Source organism: Alternaria incomplexa, assembly GCF_024043165.1.
Source record: "Alternaria incomplexa strain BMP 0042 chromosome Unknown scaffold_8, whole genome shotgun sequence".
Lineage (NCBI taxonomy): Eukaryota > Fungi > Ascomycota > Dothideomycetes > Pleosporales > Pleosporaceae > Alternaria > Alternaria incomplexa.
Genome location: NW_026249857.1, coordinates 128,598 through 146,896, shown reverse-complemented (window position 1 = coordinate 146,896; position 18,299 = coordinate 128,598). Strand labels below are relative to the sequence as shown.

Genomic DNA, 18,299 nt, shown 5'->3' with positions numbered 1-18,299 from the left:
AGTTGTTTGAACAAATAATATTATCGTCCATCCTATAGGACTATTGCACTGCACACCCCTAGATATCTTTCCTGGCCAGCTTGCTCTTCTGTCTGATCTGCTTGCCCCACTTGTAGAGCACAAATGGAATCGGGATAAAGGCGATACCCAGGAATCCCAGCAAACTACTCGCCCAGTTTATGCCCAACTTCTGGTACATGGCATTGGCGAACAGGGGGAATCCCGCACCGAATGAAGACCTCATCAAGTCGTTGCCTGCCAGTACACTAGCCACAGAGTCGGGGTAAGCATCCGACAGGTAGGGTAGGACGGCCTGGAAGAGCGTGAAGGCAGCGATACCGAAGCATCCAGATCCGATAATGGGCACAATCCAGTGCACATCCGACCGCGAAGTCCATCCAAACCAGAAGAGACAGATGGGCACGAAGAAGCAGCCAACCATGGCAGGAATCAAACGCTTCTCAGGCGCAATGTTGCCATTGTCGTCGAACTGCTTCTCCAGGTAGTGGTAGTTCCACGCGAAGAGCACAATGACGGCGATGAATGTACCAACGAGGATACCGAGGAACGCAACACCCTCAAGGCCGAGGTTGAAACCGTAAAGTCCTGAGAACACAAGAGGGAACGACTCGAACCAGATGTAGAGTAGACCGTAGATGAGTGCGATGTACAAATTCAACAGGAATACAATGGGTTCCTTGAACATGAGGGTGATGGGCTTGAGAAGACTCATGTTGAGAACCTGAGGTGGTGTTAGCAGTGATTGGATATCGTGAAGAAGGATTACTTACGTCCTTGCCTGACATCTCAGCAGACATGATGTCCGGCTCGCAAGTAAGACGGTCGTCGCCAGTCAGCTTCTTAAGCCTGCGCGTCCTGCGGTGCAAGATATTGGGCGCGCTTGTCTCCGGGAGGAGGAAGAAGAGGAAGACCCAGCAGAAGCCCGAAAGCCACATGATCTCCCACATGGTCCACCTCCAACCTTCGGCCATGACGGCGAAGCCACCCACGAGGGGACCAAGAACAGGGCCGCAGACAGCGCCAATTCCCCAGACTGCGAGACCGTACACTTGTTTCTTGGGTCGGTACATGTCGGCGATGGAGGCTCCTCCTGTTGCGAGCGCTGGCGAACCAAAGAATCCAGTCAGGAATCGGAAAGCGAGTAGCATGCCGAAGTTGACAGAGAGAGCAGTGGGGATCTGGAGAAGGACGAAGATGACTATTGGCGTCGGTTAGCATATCGTCTCGTTGCGAACGAACGGCTGCACTTACGAAGGGTAATAATGTAAACCCAGAGACGACCAATCTGCGGAATCTCGCTCATGGGTGACCAGAGGAGAGGACCAAGACCGTATCCAGCAACGTACAACGTCAATCCCAAGGTCGCGGGGACTTGAGCAACGCCAAACTCTGCCATCACGCCCATGAGACCAGGCGTGTAAATGGCTGAACCGATGTATACCGAAAAGGTGAGGAAGCAAATCTCAAAGGTGACGAAGTACCTCTTTCCTCGCGACCAATTCTTTGGGTTCTACAGAGTCGTCAGTACGACCCAAAGACGTGAGCATGGAGCAAACATACCTGAGCATCATCCGGACCATACCAGTCAATGACATGAAGGTCCTTGCCCTTCTCAGGATCGATCCTCAAGCCACTGGCCTCGTTGACACCATTGCCCACAGTACGCGACGAAGTCTCCGAATCGCGTCCCTCCCGATTCCTCACACCATGTGTCTGAGCGAGTTCATCGATCTCGTCCTTGTTTTCCGGCGCCTGCGTAGATCCATGGTAGGCGGCATACCCAGACTTTTCGTGGCTGACATACTTCTTCCAAATCTCGGGGTCCTTCTCTTCGGGATACTGGAGATATTTGTTGCGCGTCACAAGGCGGACGATATGGCCAAAGGCCGAGTCGCGGATGAGATCAAACATGACGCTCAGTCACGGGAAATGTGTTGGACAGAGCAGCAGGTGTGGGCTTGTAATAAAAAAAGACACAACTACTCCCACCGAAGTCCTGGCATCGAATGCTTAAGTCCACTACACACCCGTGACATCATCGTCCCCATCACTCCCACCAGCTCGATCTAAGAACCCTAAGGAAGCTTATCCGTCCGCCAGGCGCCGCAAAGGGCACCCACGGAAGCCGAAAACAGCCCTTGTAGTCACAACTGCCAAGGAATGGAGGCTCGAAAAGCTTAGCTTGACACAAGATCTGGACTGGTGATGGCATTTGTGCGCGAGGCTATCGAAAAGTCCATGACGCGCCGCATCGTTGAGATCGGCGCCAGGGCACTCAGATCGCGCGCACACCACGCGAAGGAGATCTGGCGTTTTACCTAATTCGCTCGGAATGCTGCGGATGGACTACGCGTGGTGTATTTGTGATGGGAGGAATGCGCTGGCGGACGGGCGAATGACGTGCCGGGTGAAAATGTTTATCTATCATTTAGGTTTGTTGTGATGTTCTGGACTGGATGTCGATGTGATGACGTCGATCGTGAAGAGGTTGCGCGTGGCTGGAATGGGCGAGTCGTGCGCGCTACTGTTCATGACTCGTCAACATGTGCGATCGAAAAACCCGTGGAATCCGAGACGTAGACTTAATGTCTCGTTCACTAGGGCGCAACATCGAAATTGCATCAGAGTAGAAATGGATGAGCATTACAATCAGTGACAAGTCCATTCAAGCAAGTAAGCAAAGCAAAGCACTTACGCCATCAGTAGTCACTTCAATACCTATCTACTTTCATCCCCATCTCGGTCCTCATGTCAAATTCCCTAATCTTCTCCCTCTGTGCATCGTGACACACCATTTCCCTTTCAGTATTCACCCAGTCCTGCCACGAACCAAACGTGTCCAACCTCTCCTTGACACTAAGCCCATCATCTCGGGTCCTCATATCCATATCAGCGCCTGCCTGTCTCAGCACCGCGAAAGCCTTGACCCAACACCTCGACACAGCGTAATGCAATGGCGTCCATCCATTCTCGTCTGCGTGGTTTACGTCTGCTCCGTGGTCGATCAGCGCTTGAGCGATGTAGGGGTTTGAACACAGACATAGGGGTGTCCGTGCCTTGTTGTCTTCAGAGTGTGGTGAGACGCCTTTGGATAAGAGGACTTTAGTAGCCTCTAGATTGTGAAACTCAGATGCGAGATGCAGTGGTTTGCGGCCGCTGCCATCGCGAGCTGTGATATCGGTGTCTTGATGCTTGAGCAGGTCGAGTGATGGACTACTTTCCCTGTCTGCAACGCGATCCATGTGTAGAGGTCGTTTGAGCGCGATGTGAAGGGGGCGGTCGCCGGTGTTTTGGCAGATGACGTTTGGGTCTGCGCCGTAGGAGAGCAAGGTGGGAACGACGGTGGGGGTATCTGCCATGCACGCGAGTGCTAGGGGTGTGTATCCCCCATGATCTTCCACATTGATGATATCGTTGCAGGAAACTCCTAACATGATGTCCACAACACGGCTCATACTAGCCTGGGCTGCGTAATGCAAGGCAAGTCGTCCTTTGTCGGTCGTACGTTGTTGGACAGAGGCACCTCGTACCAGTAAGAAAAGAGCTGCACTTTCATGACCCTCCACTATGGCAGCGATCAAAGGGGTGTGACCTGCATCGTCTACAGCGTCGATGTTCAGTGGCTCCTCTTCGGCTAGATCCAGATCAAGGAGAAACCTGAGCACTTTGACTTGCCCACACGCAGCGGCAATTTGCAAAGCTCCCTGTCCCTTCTTGTTGACAGCAGACACGTCTGCGCAGCGTGTAACCAGAAAGTTGACCAGCTCCACGTCCATGCCGCAGGCCAGAAGAAGAGGTGACATGCCGTCGTTGCTCTGCGCGTTGATGTTGGCGCCTTCTCGTCTTAGTGCGTCAATGAGCACTTTTTGGTTGTATTTGACAGCGACGTGCATCGGAGTAGACCCATCGTCGGCCTTGTCGTCGTTCACATCAGATATGAAATCCAGCATCCAGGACGCCAGGCTTTTGGCAATATCGGCACTCCCACCATCCAACGCGCTTACTACACTCAAAAAGGCACTAGATTGAGCGTCTGGTCCTTTCATGACCTTGCATCGCCCAGTCGCTAGCAAGACATGGAAGATAGCCATTTTCTCTGGACGGCTGGTTTCGAAATCCAATATTGCAAAATGTAGTGGCGTGGGTGTGGTGGGATTGTGCGTGAGCTTAGCCGGATCAGCGCCTGCCTCGAGAAGTAGTTCGACTATTGCTAGGCTGCAAATTTGCTTGCCGACTGCGATGTGGAGTGGTGTGTAACCCATGAATCCGATGACGTTTGGATTGGCTCCTAGTCTGAGTAGTTCTGCAGTCACACCGACATCCTTTTCGACTATGGCAGCAAACAGCATGTTGCACATGGCTCTCGATCTGACGAGCGCTCCGCCTTGATCTAAGACCCACTCGACCCAACCTAAGTTCTCATCGGCGGTTGAATTGGAGTTGATGTGTTTGTACATGAGAGGGATGGCCTTCATCACTGGTACCAGTTCTGCCCTAGATTGCGCAGTGGCCATTTGGAGTGCGATGCTATCCTTTGGGTAGTCGGGTCCACCGATGGCTTCTAATAGGATCTTGGCAGCAGCAAGGTGGCCTTTTGTCATGGTCATATCGAGGATCTTGTCACCATCAGCCCAGTCGACTTCAAAATCTGGTTTGTAATCTGCCCCGTGTGACAGAAGGACCTGGAGCACTTCTGCATGTCCTTGCAATGCAGCAAACATTGCCGGGGTAAAGGATTCTGGATCCAGACTGAGTGCATTGATGTCTGCGCCGCTCTCGATCAGTAGTTGTACGGCTTCCAATCGGCCATTCATGCTGGCGAGTGATAGGGCGGCTGCTGATATCAGTTGCTGTTCCACAAGTCGCGAAAGCTACATCAACTTACTGAGACCCTCCACACTACGGTCGTCCACCCTCGCGCCTGCCTCCAACAAGTAACGAACGACTTCATGCTGTCCGTACTCCGCCGCCCACATCAGGACGGTGCAACCATTTTCACTTCTTTCGTGCAAATCTGCTCCTTTGGCGAGAAGTAATTTGACAATTGCCATATGTCCATGCCTTGCAGCCAGTATCAAAGGCGTCCTCTCATCCGCGCAGGTCTTGCTGACCTCTACTCCCTTACCGATCAGGAAGTCAGCCCCATATATCATGCCGTTACATGCAGCGAAATGTAACGCGTTGACATCATCTGTGCCAACTGCTTCCAAGCCGGCGCCGTAGTCGAGAAGAAGCTGGATGATCTGTGGTGCTCGATCCTTTTGCATGACGGCGTAGTGGATCGGAGGAGAGCCATCGAACGAGCGGGTCACATCCGCGCCTCTTTCCAGCAATAGCGTAATAATGGCAATGTGTTGCTTCCAAATGGCGAGAATTAATGGTGATTCTCCCTCGTCTGTTCCACGTTCGACATTTGCACCGTCGTCCAGCATCTTCTTCACGCCATCTAAGTCTCCGCCTTTGATCGCATCGTGGAACTCATCGTAGTCCCATAACCAAGGTCGGCTTTCCCTGGATTCGTTCATTCCTCCGCTGCGCTCTGTTTCCTCTGTCACCGCTAAAGTCGGTGCGGGAGTGCCATCTTGTGATTCGGGGATGCTCAGAACATCGAGGTCGTGCTCAACTATTTCAAATCCGTCATCAGAACTGCGCGAGGTTTCATGCGCTTTGTCAGCCCTCGGTGATGGGGTTGTCGCGCTCATGTTGGGTGTGTAAGGCACGTTTGGAATTAGTGCAACGACCTCGAGCGTCGTCCGACCGGAGAAGACGATGTTCCTACAGCCGCGCGAACTGCTCCTGTCAAGAGTGTAGAATTTATGAGTCGAGGTGCGACGTTATCGCTGTGCGTGTAAGATCTGGCGGCATTATGACTTCAAAGCTGAACTTATCAGCTGCTAGGCAACACTGCCCATCGGGCGCAAGGCAAGAAGCGTGGCCGCGCTAATGCTGCACAGTCAGATTGGTCAAGCAGTCTGGCGGGCGCAAGAGAGGGGTAGTGTGGCGCATCGCATGCAGTGCAGGAAACTTCATAATTGTTGATTCTGAAATCTTATTCATCTGAACGCACGATACCTAGATAACAGAAAGAGCAGTCCCGATGTTGATCGATCGGTTTAGGCACTGGCGCTTGCTGAGAACGGACTAGTCCTCCTTCTCCAGCCATTGTTTACATGCCTCGTAAACCTTGGGGAAGGCGTCATCAAGAGCCAGAAGCTTCTTGAACTTTTCGTCGCTTATGCACTTGACGAAGTGTAGCATCGACACAAAGATGAAGTCGGCATACGAAACTGTTCATAAGTTAGAACATGAAGTCGACATCATCCAGCCAGCGCATTGATACTTACCAGTCTGACCCATGAAGTAAGGTCCACCGTTTTTCCTCAGTAGATCGCCCGCCTCCTTCGCCGGTGCCTTAGCCGCCTTCCAACACTCGTCTGCATTGGCGTCCTTTTCTACTTGTTCGAGCGGCTTCCCGAACATCTTCTCTCTCGTCTCATTGAAGTAATCCGCACTCGGCTTGTTCAGCAGCACAACTGGTACCTGAGGAATGAGTAGTGGTCTCAATGGGCCAGCTATCTTGGCAATATGGTCCCTGACCTGCACAACGATGGGGTCATCGAGATGCAAAGACGGAGTCGGGTGTTGCTTCTCAAGTTCGTAGGCAATGGGCCAAGAATCCATCTGATAGGTGCCGTTTGCATGCTTGATAGCGGGACTGGTGTACTCTGCGAAATAGCCTGGCGCATCCTTGGGGGTCGGCGGGATGCCGAGGGCTTTGAACTTTGGGGCCAGGTCTGGGTATTCTACCCATTCAGTCGTGTAGTCGATCTTCTTGTAATTCAGCACCATGCGAGCTGCGATGCTGTCAGAGGAACTAGGATAGCATTTGTGGTGTGAATGAACTCACTCTTCCATGGGTTCAACGACCATGAGGAACCACCCCGACTGGGGAGATCGTATAGAATGACCTTTGACGACGACATTTGTTCTGATCTCAATGATTGTTAGTTAGCAACAAGATTGAGATAGACGCGATAGATATGAAGCTTTGAGACTGGTTGACATCACGCCCTTCGTGCCTTCTCCACAGTCATTTGTCATCTAGCGTTAGGTGGGGATTATTTGAGGCTAATCGGCAGTCGCTCTCGCGCGCGGGCATCATCGTCAGAGTAACCATCCCCCTGCTCTTGCGACGACGGGTACGTCGCATGAGTAGCACAGGACCATCAAGATGTCTCCTACAGCTCCGAGGATTGGTGGGTGCCTGCAAAAGTACGAGCTGACAGTTTGGCAACCGCGGCCGGTTACGTGGGTACCCACTCCGCGACGCTTACAACAGCAACAACCACAACGACGTTGACATCGGCCTAAGCTTATCTCCGGCCTCGAAGAACTTCCACAACTGCATGGCAGAAGTCAGCTGCATTTTGCGACATACCACAAGCTCCGAGCCTTGCGCTTCTACCCTCCCGCAGCTGCATCTTAGGCGAATGAGCGTTCCGGCCCCCCATACTTGTTGTTCGTGGCGTACAAACACTTGGATACTACTGGACCAGAAACGCTTCGATACTTCGCTTGCATTCAACAGCCTATCTAGCTAACAATAGGACTACCGATCGCTACATGAGTACACTCGTAGGTCTAGCGCGAGACTCAGCCTCCAGTTTGGGAAAATCAAGCCCACCAAAGATGCAGAGGCGTGGGCTGATGTACTTGTCCGAACCCAGGCTTCACGATAGGCGCATGGTGAGTCGTTGATGTGCTTTTTGGTTTCTATTCTTGCGCTTTGGTACTTTCTATCGTCCCTCTATCAGCCTCTGTACTGGATTTACAGTCACTCCGCCCGCGTTGTGCAACGCCAAAGGCTTGCAGATGCGGCTGCTGTGGCCCCCAAACTTTCAGCCCCCAATATGGTCGTCTCGCGGAAACCCGTCCGAAAAACAGCGATAAGAGCGCGATGTGCGCGCTCATGGAAATCCCCCACTTCCTCTACTCTATATTACCCCTCTTGCGACTTCTTGTGGTAGTACTATTGTGGAAATCCCTCTCACATATCCGTATACCCGGGAAATACAACCACAGGCCCGGTATCTTCGACATCGCTAAGGAATGCGCGTGCCGCCCCGCTCTCTACTCAGCTTGCTATCTTCGCCTAAAATACCTGCAGCCTGCCGTCTGACGGCGCGCGAGAGCTCAAGCCACGCAAACTCATCTCCGCAACTGTAGATTGAGGAGCAGGACAAACACAGCATCCAGTCGCCCAGGACCAGATAATGAACACCATGGATCGGAATCGCACCGTGAGTGGAGGACACTCCGACCACGCCCCATTGATGAGCAATGCCGAATCTCCAGGCTACGACAGCGGCGATGTGGCGATGCAGCATGTTGACGATATATCATGCTCGCCATCCAACTCACCATTCAACACACCCTCCATGGTCCAGTCACCGGAGATTATGGAGTCCAAGGGCGGATTTTTCGCCAGCATAGGCAGCCCCAGTTCCACCTTTGACGTTGAGGACGGGACTCATCATCACAACCAACGCACTCCCATTAAGCGCTTCGATCATCGTGAAGCACGAAAGACCCTCATGCTAAACGCTGCGTTGAGGCTACTCGGAACATTGTTCTTCAGCGCATTGATGTGCGTCACACTGAGAGCGTGGGAAGGATTTCGCCAGCCCGTTGCGCTTTCCAGGATGGATGTTAAGATCTTCAATTCGCTTACAATCGCTCTTTCACTATGTCTGGGTCTGAACTTACTGGCCTCTTTAAAGCACTACGCATCGGTGATCCGATGGTCTTTCCTTACGAAGCGATACATCAGCCTGGAGGTATTCGATCTCATTCTACACCTTGAATCGCTGGCTAGTGTTACTAAGCTTATGATCATATCCTGGCCTGGAATACGAGGCAAGAAATGGCTGCGCAAGTTCCGGTGGTTCAAAGACATCAGAGCAGATGGGACGAAGTGGATGTGGCTTGCGTGTCTAGTATGGCTTGCTATCAACCTCGGATCTCAGGTTCTGGTCGCATTACTGAGTTTGTTCTGGCCAATGGTGACTTCGGAACTCCCCCTTCTGGCCAATGGAAACGTAACAGTAGCCGACTTGAACGCCTGGTACATTGACACCAATCCAGTTATCAACAACGCCGACGAAGAGCCTCGACTGATGAATGACACAACTCTAATGGCGGCCTGGTCGTTTGGCATGGAGGCCGCAAGCTACCCCAACTACACTCTTGGGGAAATAGAACATGCCGAATCTGATCTATCCGTTTTGGCAGCTGCACCAATTTACAAAGGCGATGGCGCCTGGTACTACCGCTTTCTCAACCGCTGGCCGACACGCCCCAGCTCCCGCAATGTCACTGTGAAGGCAACATGCAACCACCTCGAGCTACTGAACGACACTGTCTATGATGGAAACGACAACATTTATTACCTCTTGGCAAGAGAGCGTGGAACGGAGGACTATCTCCCGTACTACATGCCCGAAAACGTCAGGGGTGAAACCATTTGGGTTGGATCCGTGGAAGCACACTGCGGCCCAAGATGCACAAACTTCACCGTCGTGCAGCAACCATTCGGCAACATACGCAGCACGTCCCTGTTCGTCTGCAACAACACCCTCGGAGAAGTGACCCGTGCCGACAGCACAGACATAAAACCATACACAGACGCCGACAGGGCAGCCCTATACGGTAGCGACGAGTTTGCCCGTATAGCCGCTGGTACAATCGCCTGGACGGGTATTCCTTGGGACCTCTTAGACCGACAGACTAGATACTACGGTCAAGGTTCCAAATGGTCGCCCGATCACGATGTGACGGAACAAGAAGTCGAAGAAATGCTGATGCGTTTCACAATCGGCGCTGTAGCCGCCTTTGACAACCACGGCATCCGATATAATCTCACAGATCAAATTGTTCCTCTGCCAGGCCAGCAACTCGACGTAGACTGGTCCTACATCTTCAGCATCCTAGGCGGGATCTGCTTCATCCAATTCCTCGCTCTCTGCACGCTGGGTCTCTTCGCCAACCGCACGATTGTCCGCGACGAGAGTTTCTTTAGTATGGCCATGCTCTTGAAACCTGTTGTGAGTCGTATTGGAGGTGATACAGCGATGGTCATGAGTGGGGATGAGATCAAGGAGGCGAGGGCGCTACGGTTTAAGAAGATCCAGTATAATTATCATGAGGGGGAGAAGGGGGAGCCGAACAAGGTTGCTATATTCTTCGAGGGTGAGGATCGCAGGGAGAGTAGGAAGAGTTGGGCTGCGGGAAGTTATAGTTAGGGAATGGGTGTACGTCGGGCGTTTTGAGCATTTGTCCATGTCATGCATATAGTTATATAATTTTGAGTCGGTTACTTCAATAGCGTTATAATACACTACTCCCTGCCTCATTTCTTCTTACCATCCAAATCCGTGTAAAAGTTCCATCCAAAGTTACCCGAAGGATCATTGAACCGCATCTTCTTATCAATACCAGTAATCTTCTCTACATCCTCCTTAGGCAGGGCAAAGTCACCCTCCAGATTCGCCTTGATCCTCGACTCAGTCTTACTCTTGGGAATAACAGAATGGCCCTTGGCAATACCCCACGCCAACGCAACCTGCGCACCAGTTTTCCCATGCTTCTTGCCAATCTCCACAAGCACAGGGTCGTCCATGAGTTTGTTCATGTTCTTCCCGGAATCGTAGATCTCATTCTGATTGCCGAACGGCGAGTACTGCGTCACATGGATACCCTGTTGCTTGTGGAACTCCGTGAAGTCGTTTTGCTGGAGGTAAGGGTGACATTCGATCTGGTGAGCAGCAGGCACAACAGAAGTCTCCTTGATCAAGCGCTCCAACTCCGCTTTACTGAAGTTTGACACGCCAATTGCGCGGGCTTTGCCGCTTTTGAAGCACTTTTCCATGGCTTTGTAGGTGTCGACGTAGTCGCTGTCGCCCACTTTGACTTTGCCGGCGGAGTCTTTGGGGAACATTTCTGAGCCCCGGGCGAAGGGCGAGGGCCAGTGCATGAGGTAGAGGTCGAGGTAGTCGGTTCCGAGGTCCTTGAGGGATGCGTCGAGTGCGGCTTCGACGTCGTCGGGGTGGTGCGAGTTGTTCCAGAGCTTGCTGGTTATAAAGAGCTCGGAACGGGGGACGCCGGACTTTTTGATGGCGTTGCCGACTGCGGGCTCAGTCCCGTAGATGCGTGCTGTGTCGATGTGGCGGTAGCCCGCTTTGAGGGCCATGGTAACAGCTCTATCTTCTGCATTAGTAAAACGACACGCTTCTTAACGACAAGACAAAAGCTTACGGTTCCTGGGCTTCCTTGTCCTGCCAAGTTCCAAAGCCAATGGCAGGAATCTTGGCGCCCGTGTTGAGCGTGTGGGTTGTGCCGTTGTGCGCCATTCTGATCTGTTGCGGGAGGACTTGTCTGGTTATTTGTGAAAGTCGGTCTGTGGAAGTTGTGCGTAAAGATCGCGACGCAGATGAGGCGAACATGTTGGCTTTATGTGTGCTGTGAATTGGAGTATCTGGTTCGCTCTTAGTGAGTTTTTATGGTACTCAAAAAGAGGGTAGTTCGTCGTCATGGCGGGCGATGAGCTTCCGAGGTTGAAAAACGATGATGTCACAGGGTTCACCACAACCATCATGGTGTCGATGGAGGATGCGGGAAGCTAGACGGCAGATAACAAACGTTTGACCTCGGGAAGGCTAGGAGCGGAGGACGTACTTGACCGCTTCTTGTAATGGTGTTGATCATCACTTTGTTATGTGGATGTGATGACATCTGATTCGGGGTTAAGCACCACCCGGAGATACCCACGAAGCTTCGCGTGCGAAGGATGTTACACGTGGAGAAGACGATAAATGCATCTTCGTTATCCGACACGGCCTGCTATTGAGACTTGTACGGGAAGAATCACCGGTAGGTCGCCGTTAAGCCATGCGGACTACACAATTAACGTTGTACAACTTCAACACGGCTTCACTCATAGCTCCTGTCAACCTGAATCGTCAAGAGAATAAAGTCAATGAATGCAGCATATTTGTATTGAAGAGAACTTCAAGCACTAGTCAGACTTCTATTGTCCAAATGATTACAATCTCGCAATAGCGATACGCCGAAGCATGGAAAATGATGCTGGGTACAAGCAAAGGCCTCGGTGCCTACCGCCAGTATAAACGAAAAGACATGGGAGAGAGGGGTATCAAACAAGCCACCAAATGGACTATTGAAGCGAAGAGTAGTTCCACCGCTGAAAGTTCCAGTATAAGCGAACCAACCCATACAAAAAGGCGACGCAACCTGCAGACGTTCCGTCATCGCTGCCACTATCCGACCGACGTGATCGAGGAAGAAGAGGGTCGGTCTCGCTACCGTCAGAGTCATGTTCCGAAGTAGGTTCATTCGGGTTCGGTATGCCCATTTCATCCAACGTTTTGTTAATAGACTCAAACAGGAAGTTGAGATGCGCGGTTGGAGACCTAGGAATCCTTGTGAGCCATGTGACCCACATATTCAAACGTGGAGCCTCGAGACATGGTAGGAGTGCGGATGCGGATGTGCAAAGGATCAGATGTTTACTGAAAGACGAGCGCGGTGAGAATGTAGTTATTAGCAAAGTTCCAGTAAGAGTGCGACTCGAGAGTTTCGCTGGGTTGATAGATACGTCCGCCGTATGCGAGACGAACTATGAGGGTAGGATCGAGCTATATGTGGTCAGCGATGTACATGCAGGAAAGTAGAGGCATGGAGACAATCAAGTCCGACATACCTTTGCTTGCTTCTTCAGCTTCTCTATAATGGTCGCGACCGAGTCTCTCATCCGCATGACGACCTGATGATCCCGCTGGTCGTGGCTCGTCCTTACTTTCACACGTATAAGGCTGCCGGAGTCGTCGGCGAGGGTATCTTCAACCGTCTCCTGCACAGCACTGGCGCTCGCATCTCCAGCCAAGTCTTTGTCGTCCATACCATCGTCTTCTGCTAGGCCCTCTGGCTCTACTACCACCCACTCGGGGATTTTGTATTGGACGCCAGTCGCATCGTAAACGCCTCGCCAAAGCAGGCCCGTTGGGCAGGTGCAGTCACTGACATCGAGCATCGTCTGCGCCTCTTGCAACTGGCCAGCCTGTAGATGCTGCGCTACAAGACGTATGGCGCCCCATATCTGCTCTGAACCCGTGACCTGTGTGTCCCACCAGTCTTCGCGCTCCTTCTCTAACCGCGATCGGGTCCATGTCGAATGCGTAGAGTCTGTCAGAGGTTGGACGCGGCTGCTGCTCTTAGCAGTGGGTGAAGCGAGCGTGTTAGGCAGGCGCGAGCGCTGAGTCGGAGATATGGGCTTGAGAGGCGTGTTGGGGCGGTTGTCGGCATCCGGGCGACTCGTCGGTGGGTGCGCATTGCCCTGCGAAGCATGTGAGGCGCGTGGTGAGGGGATAGAGCTGGGTCGCGTCGACGGCGCTGTGATGTTACGCGACGACGAATGCGCGAGGACAGCAGGCGGAGTGTCGTCACTCGTGCGGGATGCGCAACAACCCTAATGGTGTGTGTGTTAGAGCATGCGAACTGCTGGTACTTGCGCTGAGACACGCGATCGGCATCCACCTACCATGGTGACGTGATGACATGTATGGCCTAGCAATGCACAGAGCGAAGGTAGGAATGCAGCGGCAATACGAGCGGGATATGAATGTGAACGCAAGTGAAAGATGATGGCATGGGCATCGTGTTTCTCAGAAAGAGAATAAGGGCGAGCTGTGTTGGGTAGAGACGAGGCTGCCGGGTCCAGACATGGAAGTATCAATCGATAGCACCAAGGAAGGCGCAGTCAACCTGCGCTGTATGGTTCCCCTAGTGCGCCTTCCGCTCTTGCCGTGCTCATGATGCGACAATCTTGCCCAAGCCTTGCCACATGTCTTCATGCGCGCACCCAGGGCTGGGCCGGTCTATTGCAGGTTGGTGTCTAGTTCACACTCATCCGGGCAGCACACGACCGTTGTGAGTAAGCGTCATGCAACTTGGTCGATCCACGCGGCATACTCCTCCGCGCAAACCATCGCTATCATTGAGTCAAGACATCACAGTACACACAGCTAACACTTCAGGTAAGAGCAAACGACAGTTTATTAGAGATTATTACGTCGATATGTGCCCTAGTGGCCGCTTGTGTACTCCTTCTAACAAGGCAGTACGCAGAGGGTATCCGGGGTATTGCGCGATAAAACAAATGCGTCCGAGATCCGCCAGTGGTATCAAAACGAGAGAAACAGTTACAGTGGTATCAGTCTAAACAAAGAGTCCGTCGCGATCCACCAAGAGAGAGTGACAATGAGTTGGTCCAGATGCAAGGAGAAATCAAATATGAGAGGGGATATGTGAAGAAGCTTGATCCAAATGTGACGCCTGAATCCGGGTTCAAGATCCAAAGCAGATTTTGGGGGTATCAGTGGCCGGCGGTCAAACAAGGGATTTACGAAGTCTTTGCTTTTCCGTCATTCCGTCGTGGCTGTCGTTGCAAAGGCTGACATCTTCCCACCAAACCTTACGCAGTTGTAGCGACAGTCGGGTTGGCGCTTTTCGAAGCATCGCCCACACTGCTCTCAGCGGGGATGTCGGCTACGACAGGGGCGGTGGTCTCTTCCTTCTTCTCCTCAACGGCGGGGGCGGCAACGGCCTCCTCCTCGGCGACGGGAGCAGGGCTGGCAGCGTCCTTCTTGTCCTTGGGCGCCTTGTTACCGGTCGCCTTGGAGAGCGAGCGGCCGAGGTTGCCGAAGAACGACTTGCGCTTGTCTTGCTTGGGAGCCTCGGTCTCAGCGGTGGGCTCAACCTTGGTCTCAGCAATGGGAGCAGGCTCGACGGCCTGGACGGGCTCAGCGGTGGCTGGCGCGTTGGTGTCAGCGATCTGAGGAGCAGCCGCGTCGACCTTGGGCTCACGAGCAGGCGACTTGGCGCGGTCCTTGGATCCGAAGAACTTTCCGAACTTGAAGTGATCCTTCTCCTTGGAAGGAGTAGAGACCTTGGCCTCCTCGGTCTTAGCTGGCTCGGTGGCAACGACGACGGGCTCAGCAACGACAGGTGCGCCAACCGTGGCCTCCTCAAGGGGCTTAGCCTCAGCGGCAGTCTCGTTCTCCTTAACGGGGGTGGAGGCAAGACCAGCCTCGTGCTCCTTCTTCTCGGTGGTGGGAGACTTGAGCTTCTCAACGAAGGATCCGAAGATGGAACCACGCTTCTGGGGCTTGGGCTTCTCAGCGGTGGCGGGAGCAGCGGTCTCATCCACCTTGACCTCCTCAGCGGGAGCAGCGACAACAGGGACGGCGGGCTCGGCGGTGGTCTCCTCAGCGGGCTTCACAACGTCGTTGGCGTTGACGGGAGCAGTGGCGGGGACTAGAAGATGTTAGTACGAGATGATGCAAGTATGGAGCGGATGAACTTACTCTCGTCGAGGTGAGGAACAACGGCGGGCTCCTCCTTCTTGACCTCAGGCTCAGTCTTAGCAGCATCGGTCTCCTCCTTGGGCTCCTTGTCCTTCTTTCCGAGCAGGCCGCCGAAGAGACTGGCACGCTTGCCGCGGGAGACAGAGCGGGACTTGCTCTTAGCGGCCTTCTTGCGCTTCTCCTCGTCGGAAGAGGAGCTGGAAGAAGATCCAGTGCGGGCAGCGACGGGCTCGCCAGCAGCGGCGGTCTCACCCTCGGCGAGCTTGGGGGTCGCGTCCATGCTCTTCTTGGGGGCGGAGGATGTAGCTCCCGCTAGCGCGGTGGGCTTACCTGCGGGATGTTAGCCTACTGCAGCACACAGACAGATCGCCCACTAGTGCCATCGCGAACGCGACGCGACGTGGGTGATTTGGAAAAACGTACCAATCTTCTCCTTGTTCTCCTTGTAGCCCTCGCTCGACTCGATGGTGTCCTTGGACGCCTTGGCCTCGGTGATGGCCTTCTCGACGGCGACGAACCATCCGTCACGCTCGGCGGCGGTGGTGGCCTCGAAGGTGTGCTTGTGGCCCGAGATCTTGAACGCGAAAGCGACGGCGCCGTCCTTGGCGAGGTCGGTGGCATAGGCCTGGGGGTGTTAGACTGTGTTTTTGAACTGGGGAGAATTCAATATACCAAGTTGAGGACACCGGCGGGGTGCTCCTTCTGGTCGGCGTGCTTGACGAAGAAAAGGAGGCCCTTTCCGGTCTGGCTGGACCAGGCGACAACGGGGTGGGCAACCTCGGGCTTCTCGCCGCGGAGGTACTCCCTGAGGTTGTCGGCGGCAACGGGCTCCTCGCCGAACCAGAAGTACTTCTTGGCGAAGCGGAAGGCGCTGGAAGTTGTTAGTAGACGGTCGGAAAATCGTCAAATACGGTTGCACTCACTTCTTCAGGCCAGGCGCCTTGTAGCCGAGCGCACCGCTGTAAATGGGCTCGACGACCTTCTCCTCCTTGGCCTCCTCTACGGGCGCTGCGGCCTCGCCCTCGGTCTTGGGGACATCCTCCGTCTTGGGCGCCTCCTCTACGGGCGCGGCGACAACAGGCTCGCTGGCGACAATGGGTGCCGGCGCAGGCTCAACGGTGCCGACAGTTCCAACCTCGGGGTGCTCGACGGGCTTGGGGGCGTCGACGGGGGCAGACATGGTGTGTGGTGCAGTTTGTTTGGGAGAGCGTGCGTGTGTGGGGTTTGTGGGTGCGAAATGAGGAGTGTTGTGAGGCAAGCTCGGGTTTGGGTATTACAAGATGTACGGAAAGGGAAAGTACGACGCTCGCAAAGTGCAGCGGCAGACAAGCAGGCACGACCTTGTTAAGGATGCGAAGGGCGGTGAGGAGGAAGAAGGATAGAAAATCTCAGACGCCCAAGGAAGGGGAGAACTTTAAGGTGAGGGCTGTTGCTAGGTAGGGGTTCAGGTGCAGGGATGCCACCAACGAAATTGGCTTTCGCGGCTGCACGTCCTCTTGGACGGACCCGCCTGCTGCTAGCCCGCCCGAATAGCACCATTCACCAACGTTATGCACTCTGACCTCTGAAACGCCCGCTGTGCATGCCGGCATCAACCTTTACTATCGAAGCCAGAGTTGCATCTACTGTGCGTGATCCGGCATCTGGCGGACTCCACGTTGGCGCCCACGCGTCTGATAAGCAGAGAGGTCGACTGACCCTTGGGCGTGGTCGCATGATCCAGCTGCCCCTCTTCACACTTGCCCACGATCGGCCATGTATGTCTGGCAGAGGTTGCTATCTTTGCGGGCTCACGAGACTGATGACGGCTCCAAACACGACAGCCGGCGCCGTCTTGGGCAGATGGCTATCGTCTAGCCTGCCTCGTCTTTGTCATCGACACCCATCTTCACTAGGTGTCCGCTGTACATCCACCAGTATACAGCGTTCGCACCATCAGTACTCCGGGCACAGTAGTAGTGCCCAGGTGAGCACCACTGAGTATAACCGTGATCGACATCGGTATCTTGCATCCAACCCACTCCATGCACATCATCAACCGAGCGCCCTCGAGTCTCACACACCCAAAAGGCGGCTCTACGGCTGGCCGCTGCAGTGAACACCTCCGTCAACACCGCGCACCTCTGTGCCACGCCTCCGCCGTCTTGGTTGCGCCGTCGCGAACTCTGCACAACTCGCACTCTCGCGCCATGCCAAGCCTGTCTGAGCATTCAAGGCTAGACACTTCTAGCGCCTGCACGTAACGAATCGCGGCACGCCACCGCCCTCCAAGCGTGATCCCCGTTTACAAAAGGCGTCAAGACCCTGGCGCCCAAATTGCTAACCTTTGCGCTGGTGCTGGCGAATGCTGCCGAAGAGACTACGTGCCGCCATCTTAGTCTTGATGGCGTTCACGCACGCTTGACTTTCTTTTCTTGCCAGTCCGACTTTGTCGAGGCTGGTGTTAGATCTCTGGGTCTGGCATCTGCATCTACTATCTGGCGTGGTCAACACCTGCACTCCTGAACAGACCAGTCCTGGCATAGATCTTCCACATTGGACACCGCCTTGCCACAGCAACGGGTGAAGTGAAAATTGCTAAACCCGGACTGACTCTCAAGAATGGTCGCCTTCATCTCAGATCAGCCGAAAACACCTGGCCAGTGTGACTAGGGCCATGCCGGCTCAATCTTCACCTCACGTGAAAGGGGCGTCTACCACGGGCAGCACCATGGACTAGCCTGCCACAGCTTGCACTCCAAAAACTCTCTGTTACGTATCAAATAATAGTCGCCCATTCTCCAGCTGCCCCATCACCTCGATTCACATCATTGCTGCTGCCAGACCTGAGACGCACAA

At 53.8% G+C, this 18,299-nt stretch overlaps 7 protein-coding genes across 7 annotated transcripts; 1 reads left to right on the top strand and 6 right to left on the bottom strand.

Moving 5' to 3' along the window:
* Positions 1–58: 58 nt before the first annotated feature.
* J4E90_005874 (uncharacterized protein) lies at positions 59–1,932 on the bottom strand (the record flags this gene model as incomplete). The annotated part of the gene is made up of 4 exons (XM_051435425.1): positions 59–742; positions 792–1,219; positions 1,273–1,531; positions 1,582–1,932. The coding sequence occupies 4 exons, from the start codon at positions 1,930–1,932 to the stop codon at positions 59–61; spliced, it is 1,722 nt and encodes a 573-aa protein (XP_051290283.1).
* Positions 1,933–2,732: 800 nt separating this feature from the next.
* J4E90_005873 (uncharacterized protein) lies at positions 2,733–5,723 on the bottom strand (the record flags this gene model as incomplete). The annotated part of the gene is made up of 2 exons (XM_051435424.1): positions 2,733–4,855; positions 4,907–5,723. 2 exons carry the CDS (start codon positions 5,721–5,723, stop codon positions 2,733–2,735), a joined length of 2,940 nt encoding a protein of 979 aa, XP_051290282.1.
* Positions 5,724–6,162: 439 nt separating this feature from the next.
* Positions 6,163–6,870, bottom strand: J4E90_005872 (uncharacterized protein; the record flags this gene model as incomplete). The annotated part of the gene is made up of 2 exons (XM_051435423.1): positions 6,163–6,308; positions 6,366–6,870. 2 exons carry the CDS (start codon positions 6,868–6,870, stop codon positions 6,163–6,165), a joined length of 651 nt encoding a protein of 216 aa, XP_051290281.1.
* A 1,589-nt stretch (positions 6,871–8,459) lies between these two features.
* On the top strand, positions 8,460–10,322 carry J4E90_005871 (uncharacterized protein; the record flags this gene model as incomplete). Its single annotated transcript, XM_051435422.1, has 1 exon — positions 8,460–10,322. One exon carries the CDS (start codon positions 8,460–8,462, stop codon positions 10,320–10,322), a length of 1,863 nt encoding a protein of 620 aa, XP_051290280.1.
* A 107-nt stretch (positions 10,323–10,429) lies between these two features.
* Positions 10,430–11,429, bottom strand: J4E90_005870 (uncharacterized protein; the record flags this gene model as incomplete). Its single annotated transcript, XM_051435421.1, has 2 exons — positions 10,430–11,279; positions 11,335–11,429. The coding sequence occupies 2 exons, from the start codon at positions 11,427–11,429 to the stop codon at positions 10,430–10,432; spliced, it is 945 nt and encodes a 314-aa protein (XP_051290279.1).
* Positions 11,430–12,605: 1,176 nt separating this feature from the next.
* J4E90_005869 (uncharacterized protein) lies at positions 12,606–13,639 on the bottom strand (the record flags this gene model as incomplete). Its single annotated transcript, XM_051435420.1, has 3 exons — positions 12,606–12,734; positions 12,800–13,432; positions 13,637–13,639. The coding sequence occupies 3 exons, from the start codon at positions 13,637–13,639 to the stop codon at positions 12,606–12,608; spliced, it is 765 nt and encodes a 254-aa protein (XP_051290278.1).
* Positions 13,640–14,569: 930 nt separating this feature from the next.
* On the bottom strand, positions 14,570–16,641 carry J4E90_005868 (uncharacterized protein; the record flags this gene model as incomplete). The annotated part of the gene is made up of 5 exons (XM_051435419.1): positions 14,570–15,411; positions 15,462–15,791; positions 15,885–16,086; positions 16,134–16,332; positions 16,385–16,641. The coding sequence occupies 5 exons, from the start codon at positions 16,639–16,641 to the stop codon at positions 14,570–14,572; spliced, it is 1,830 nt and encodes a 609-aa protein (XP_051290277.1).
* Positions 16,642–18,299: the final 1,658 nt, after the last annotated feature.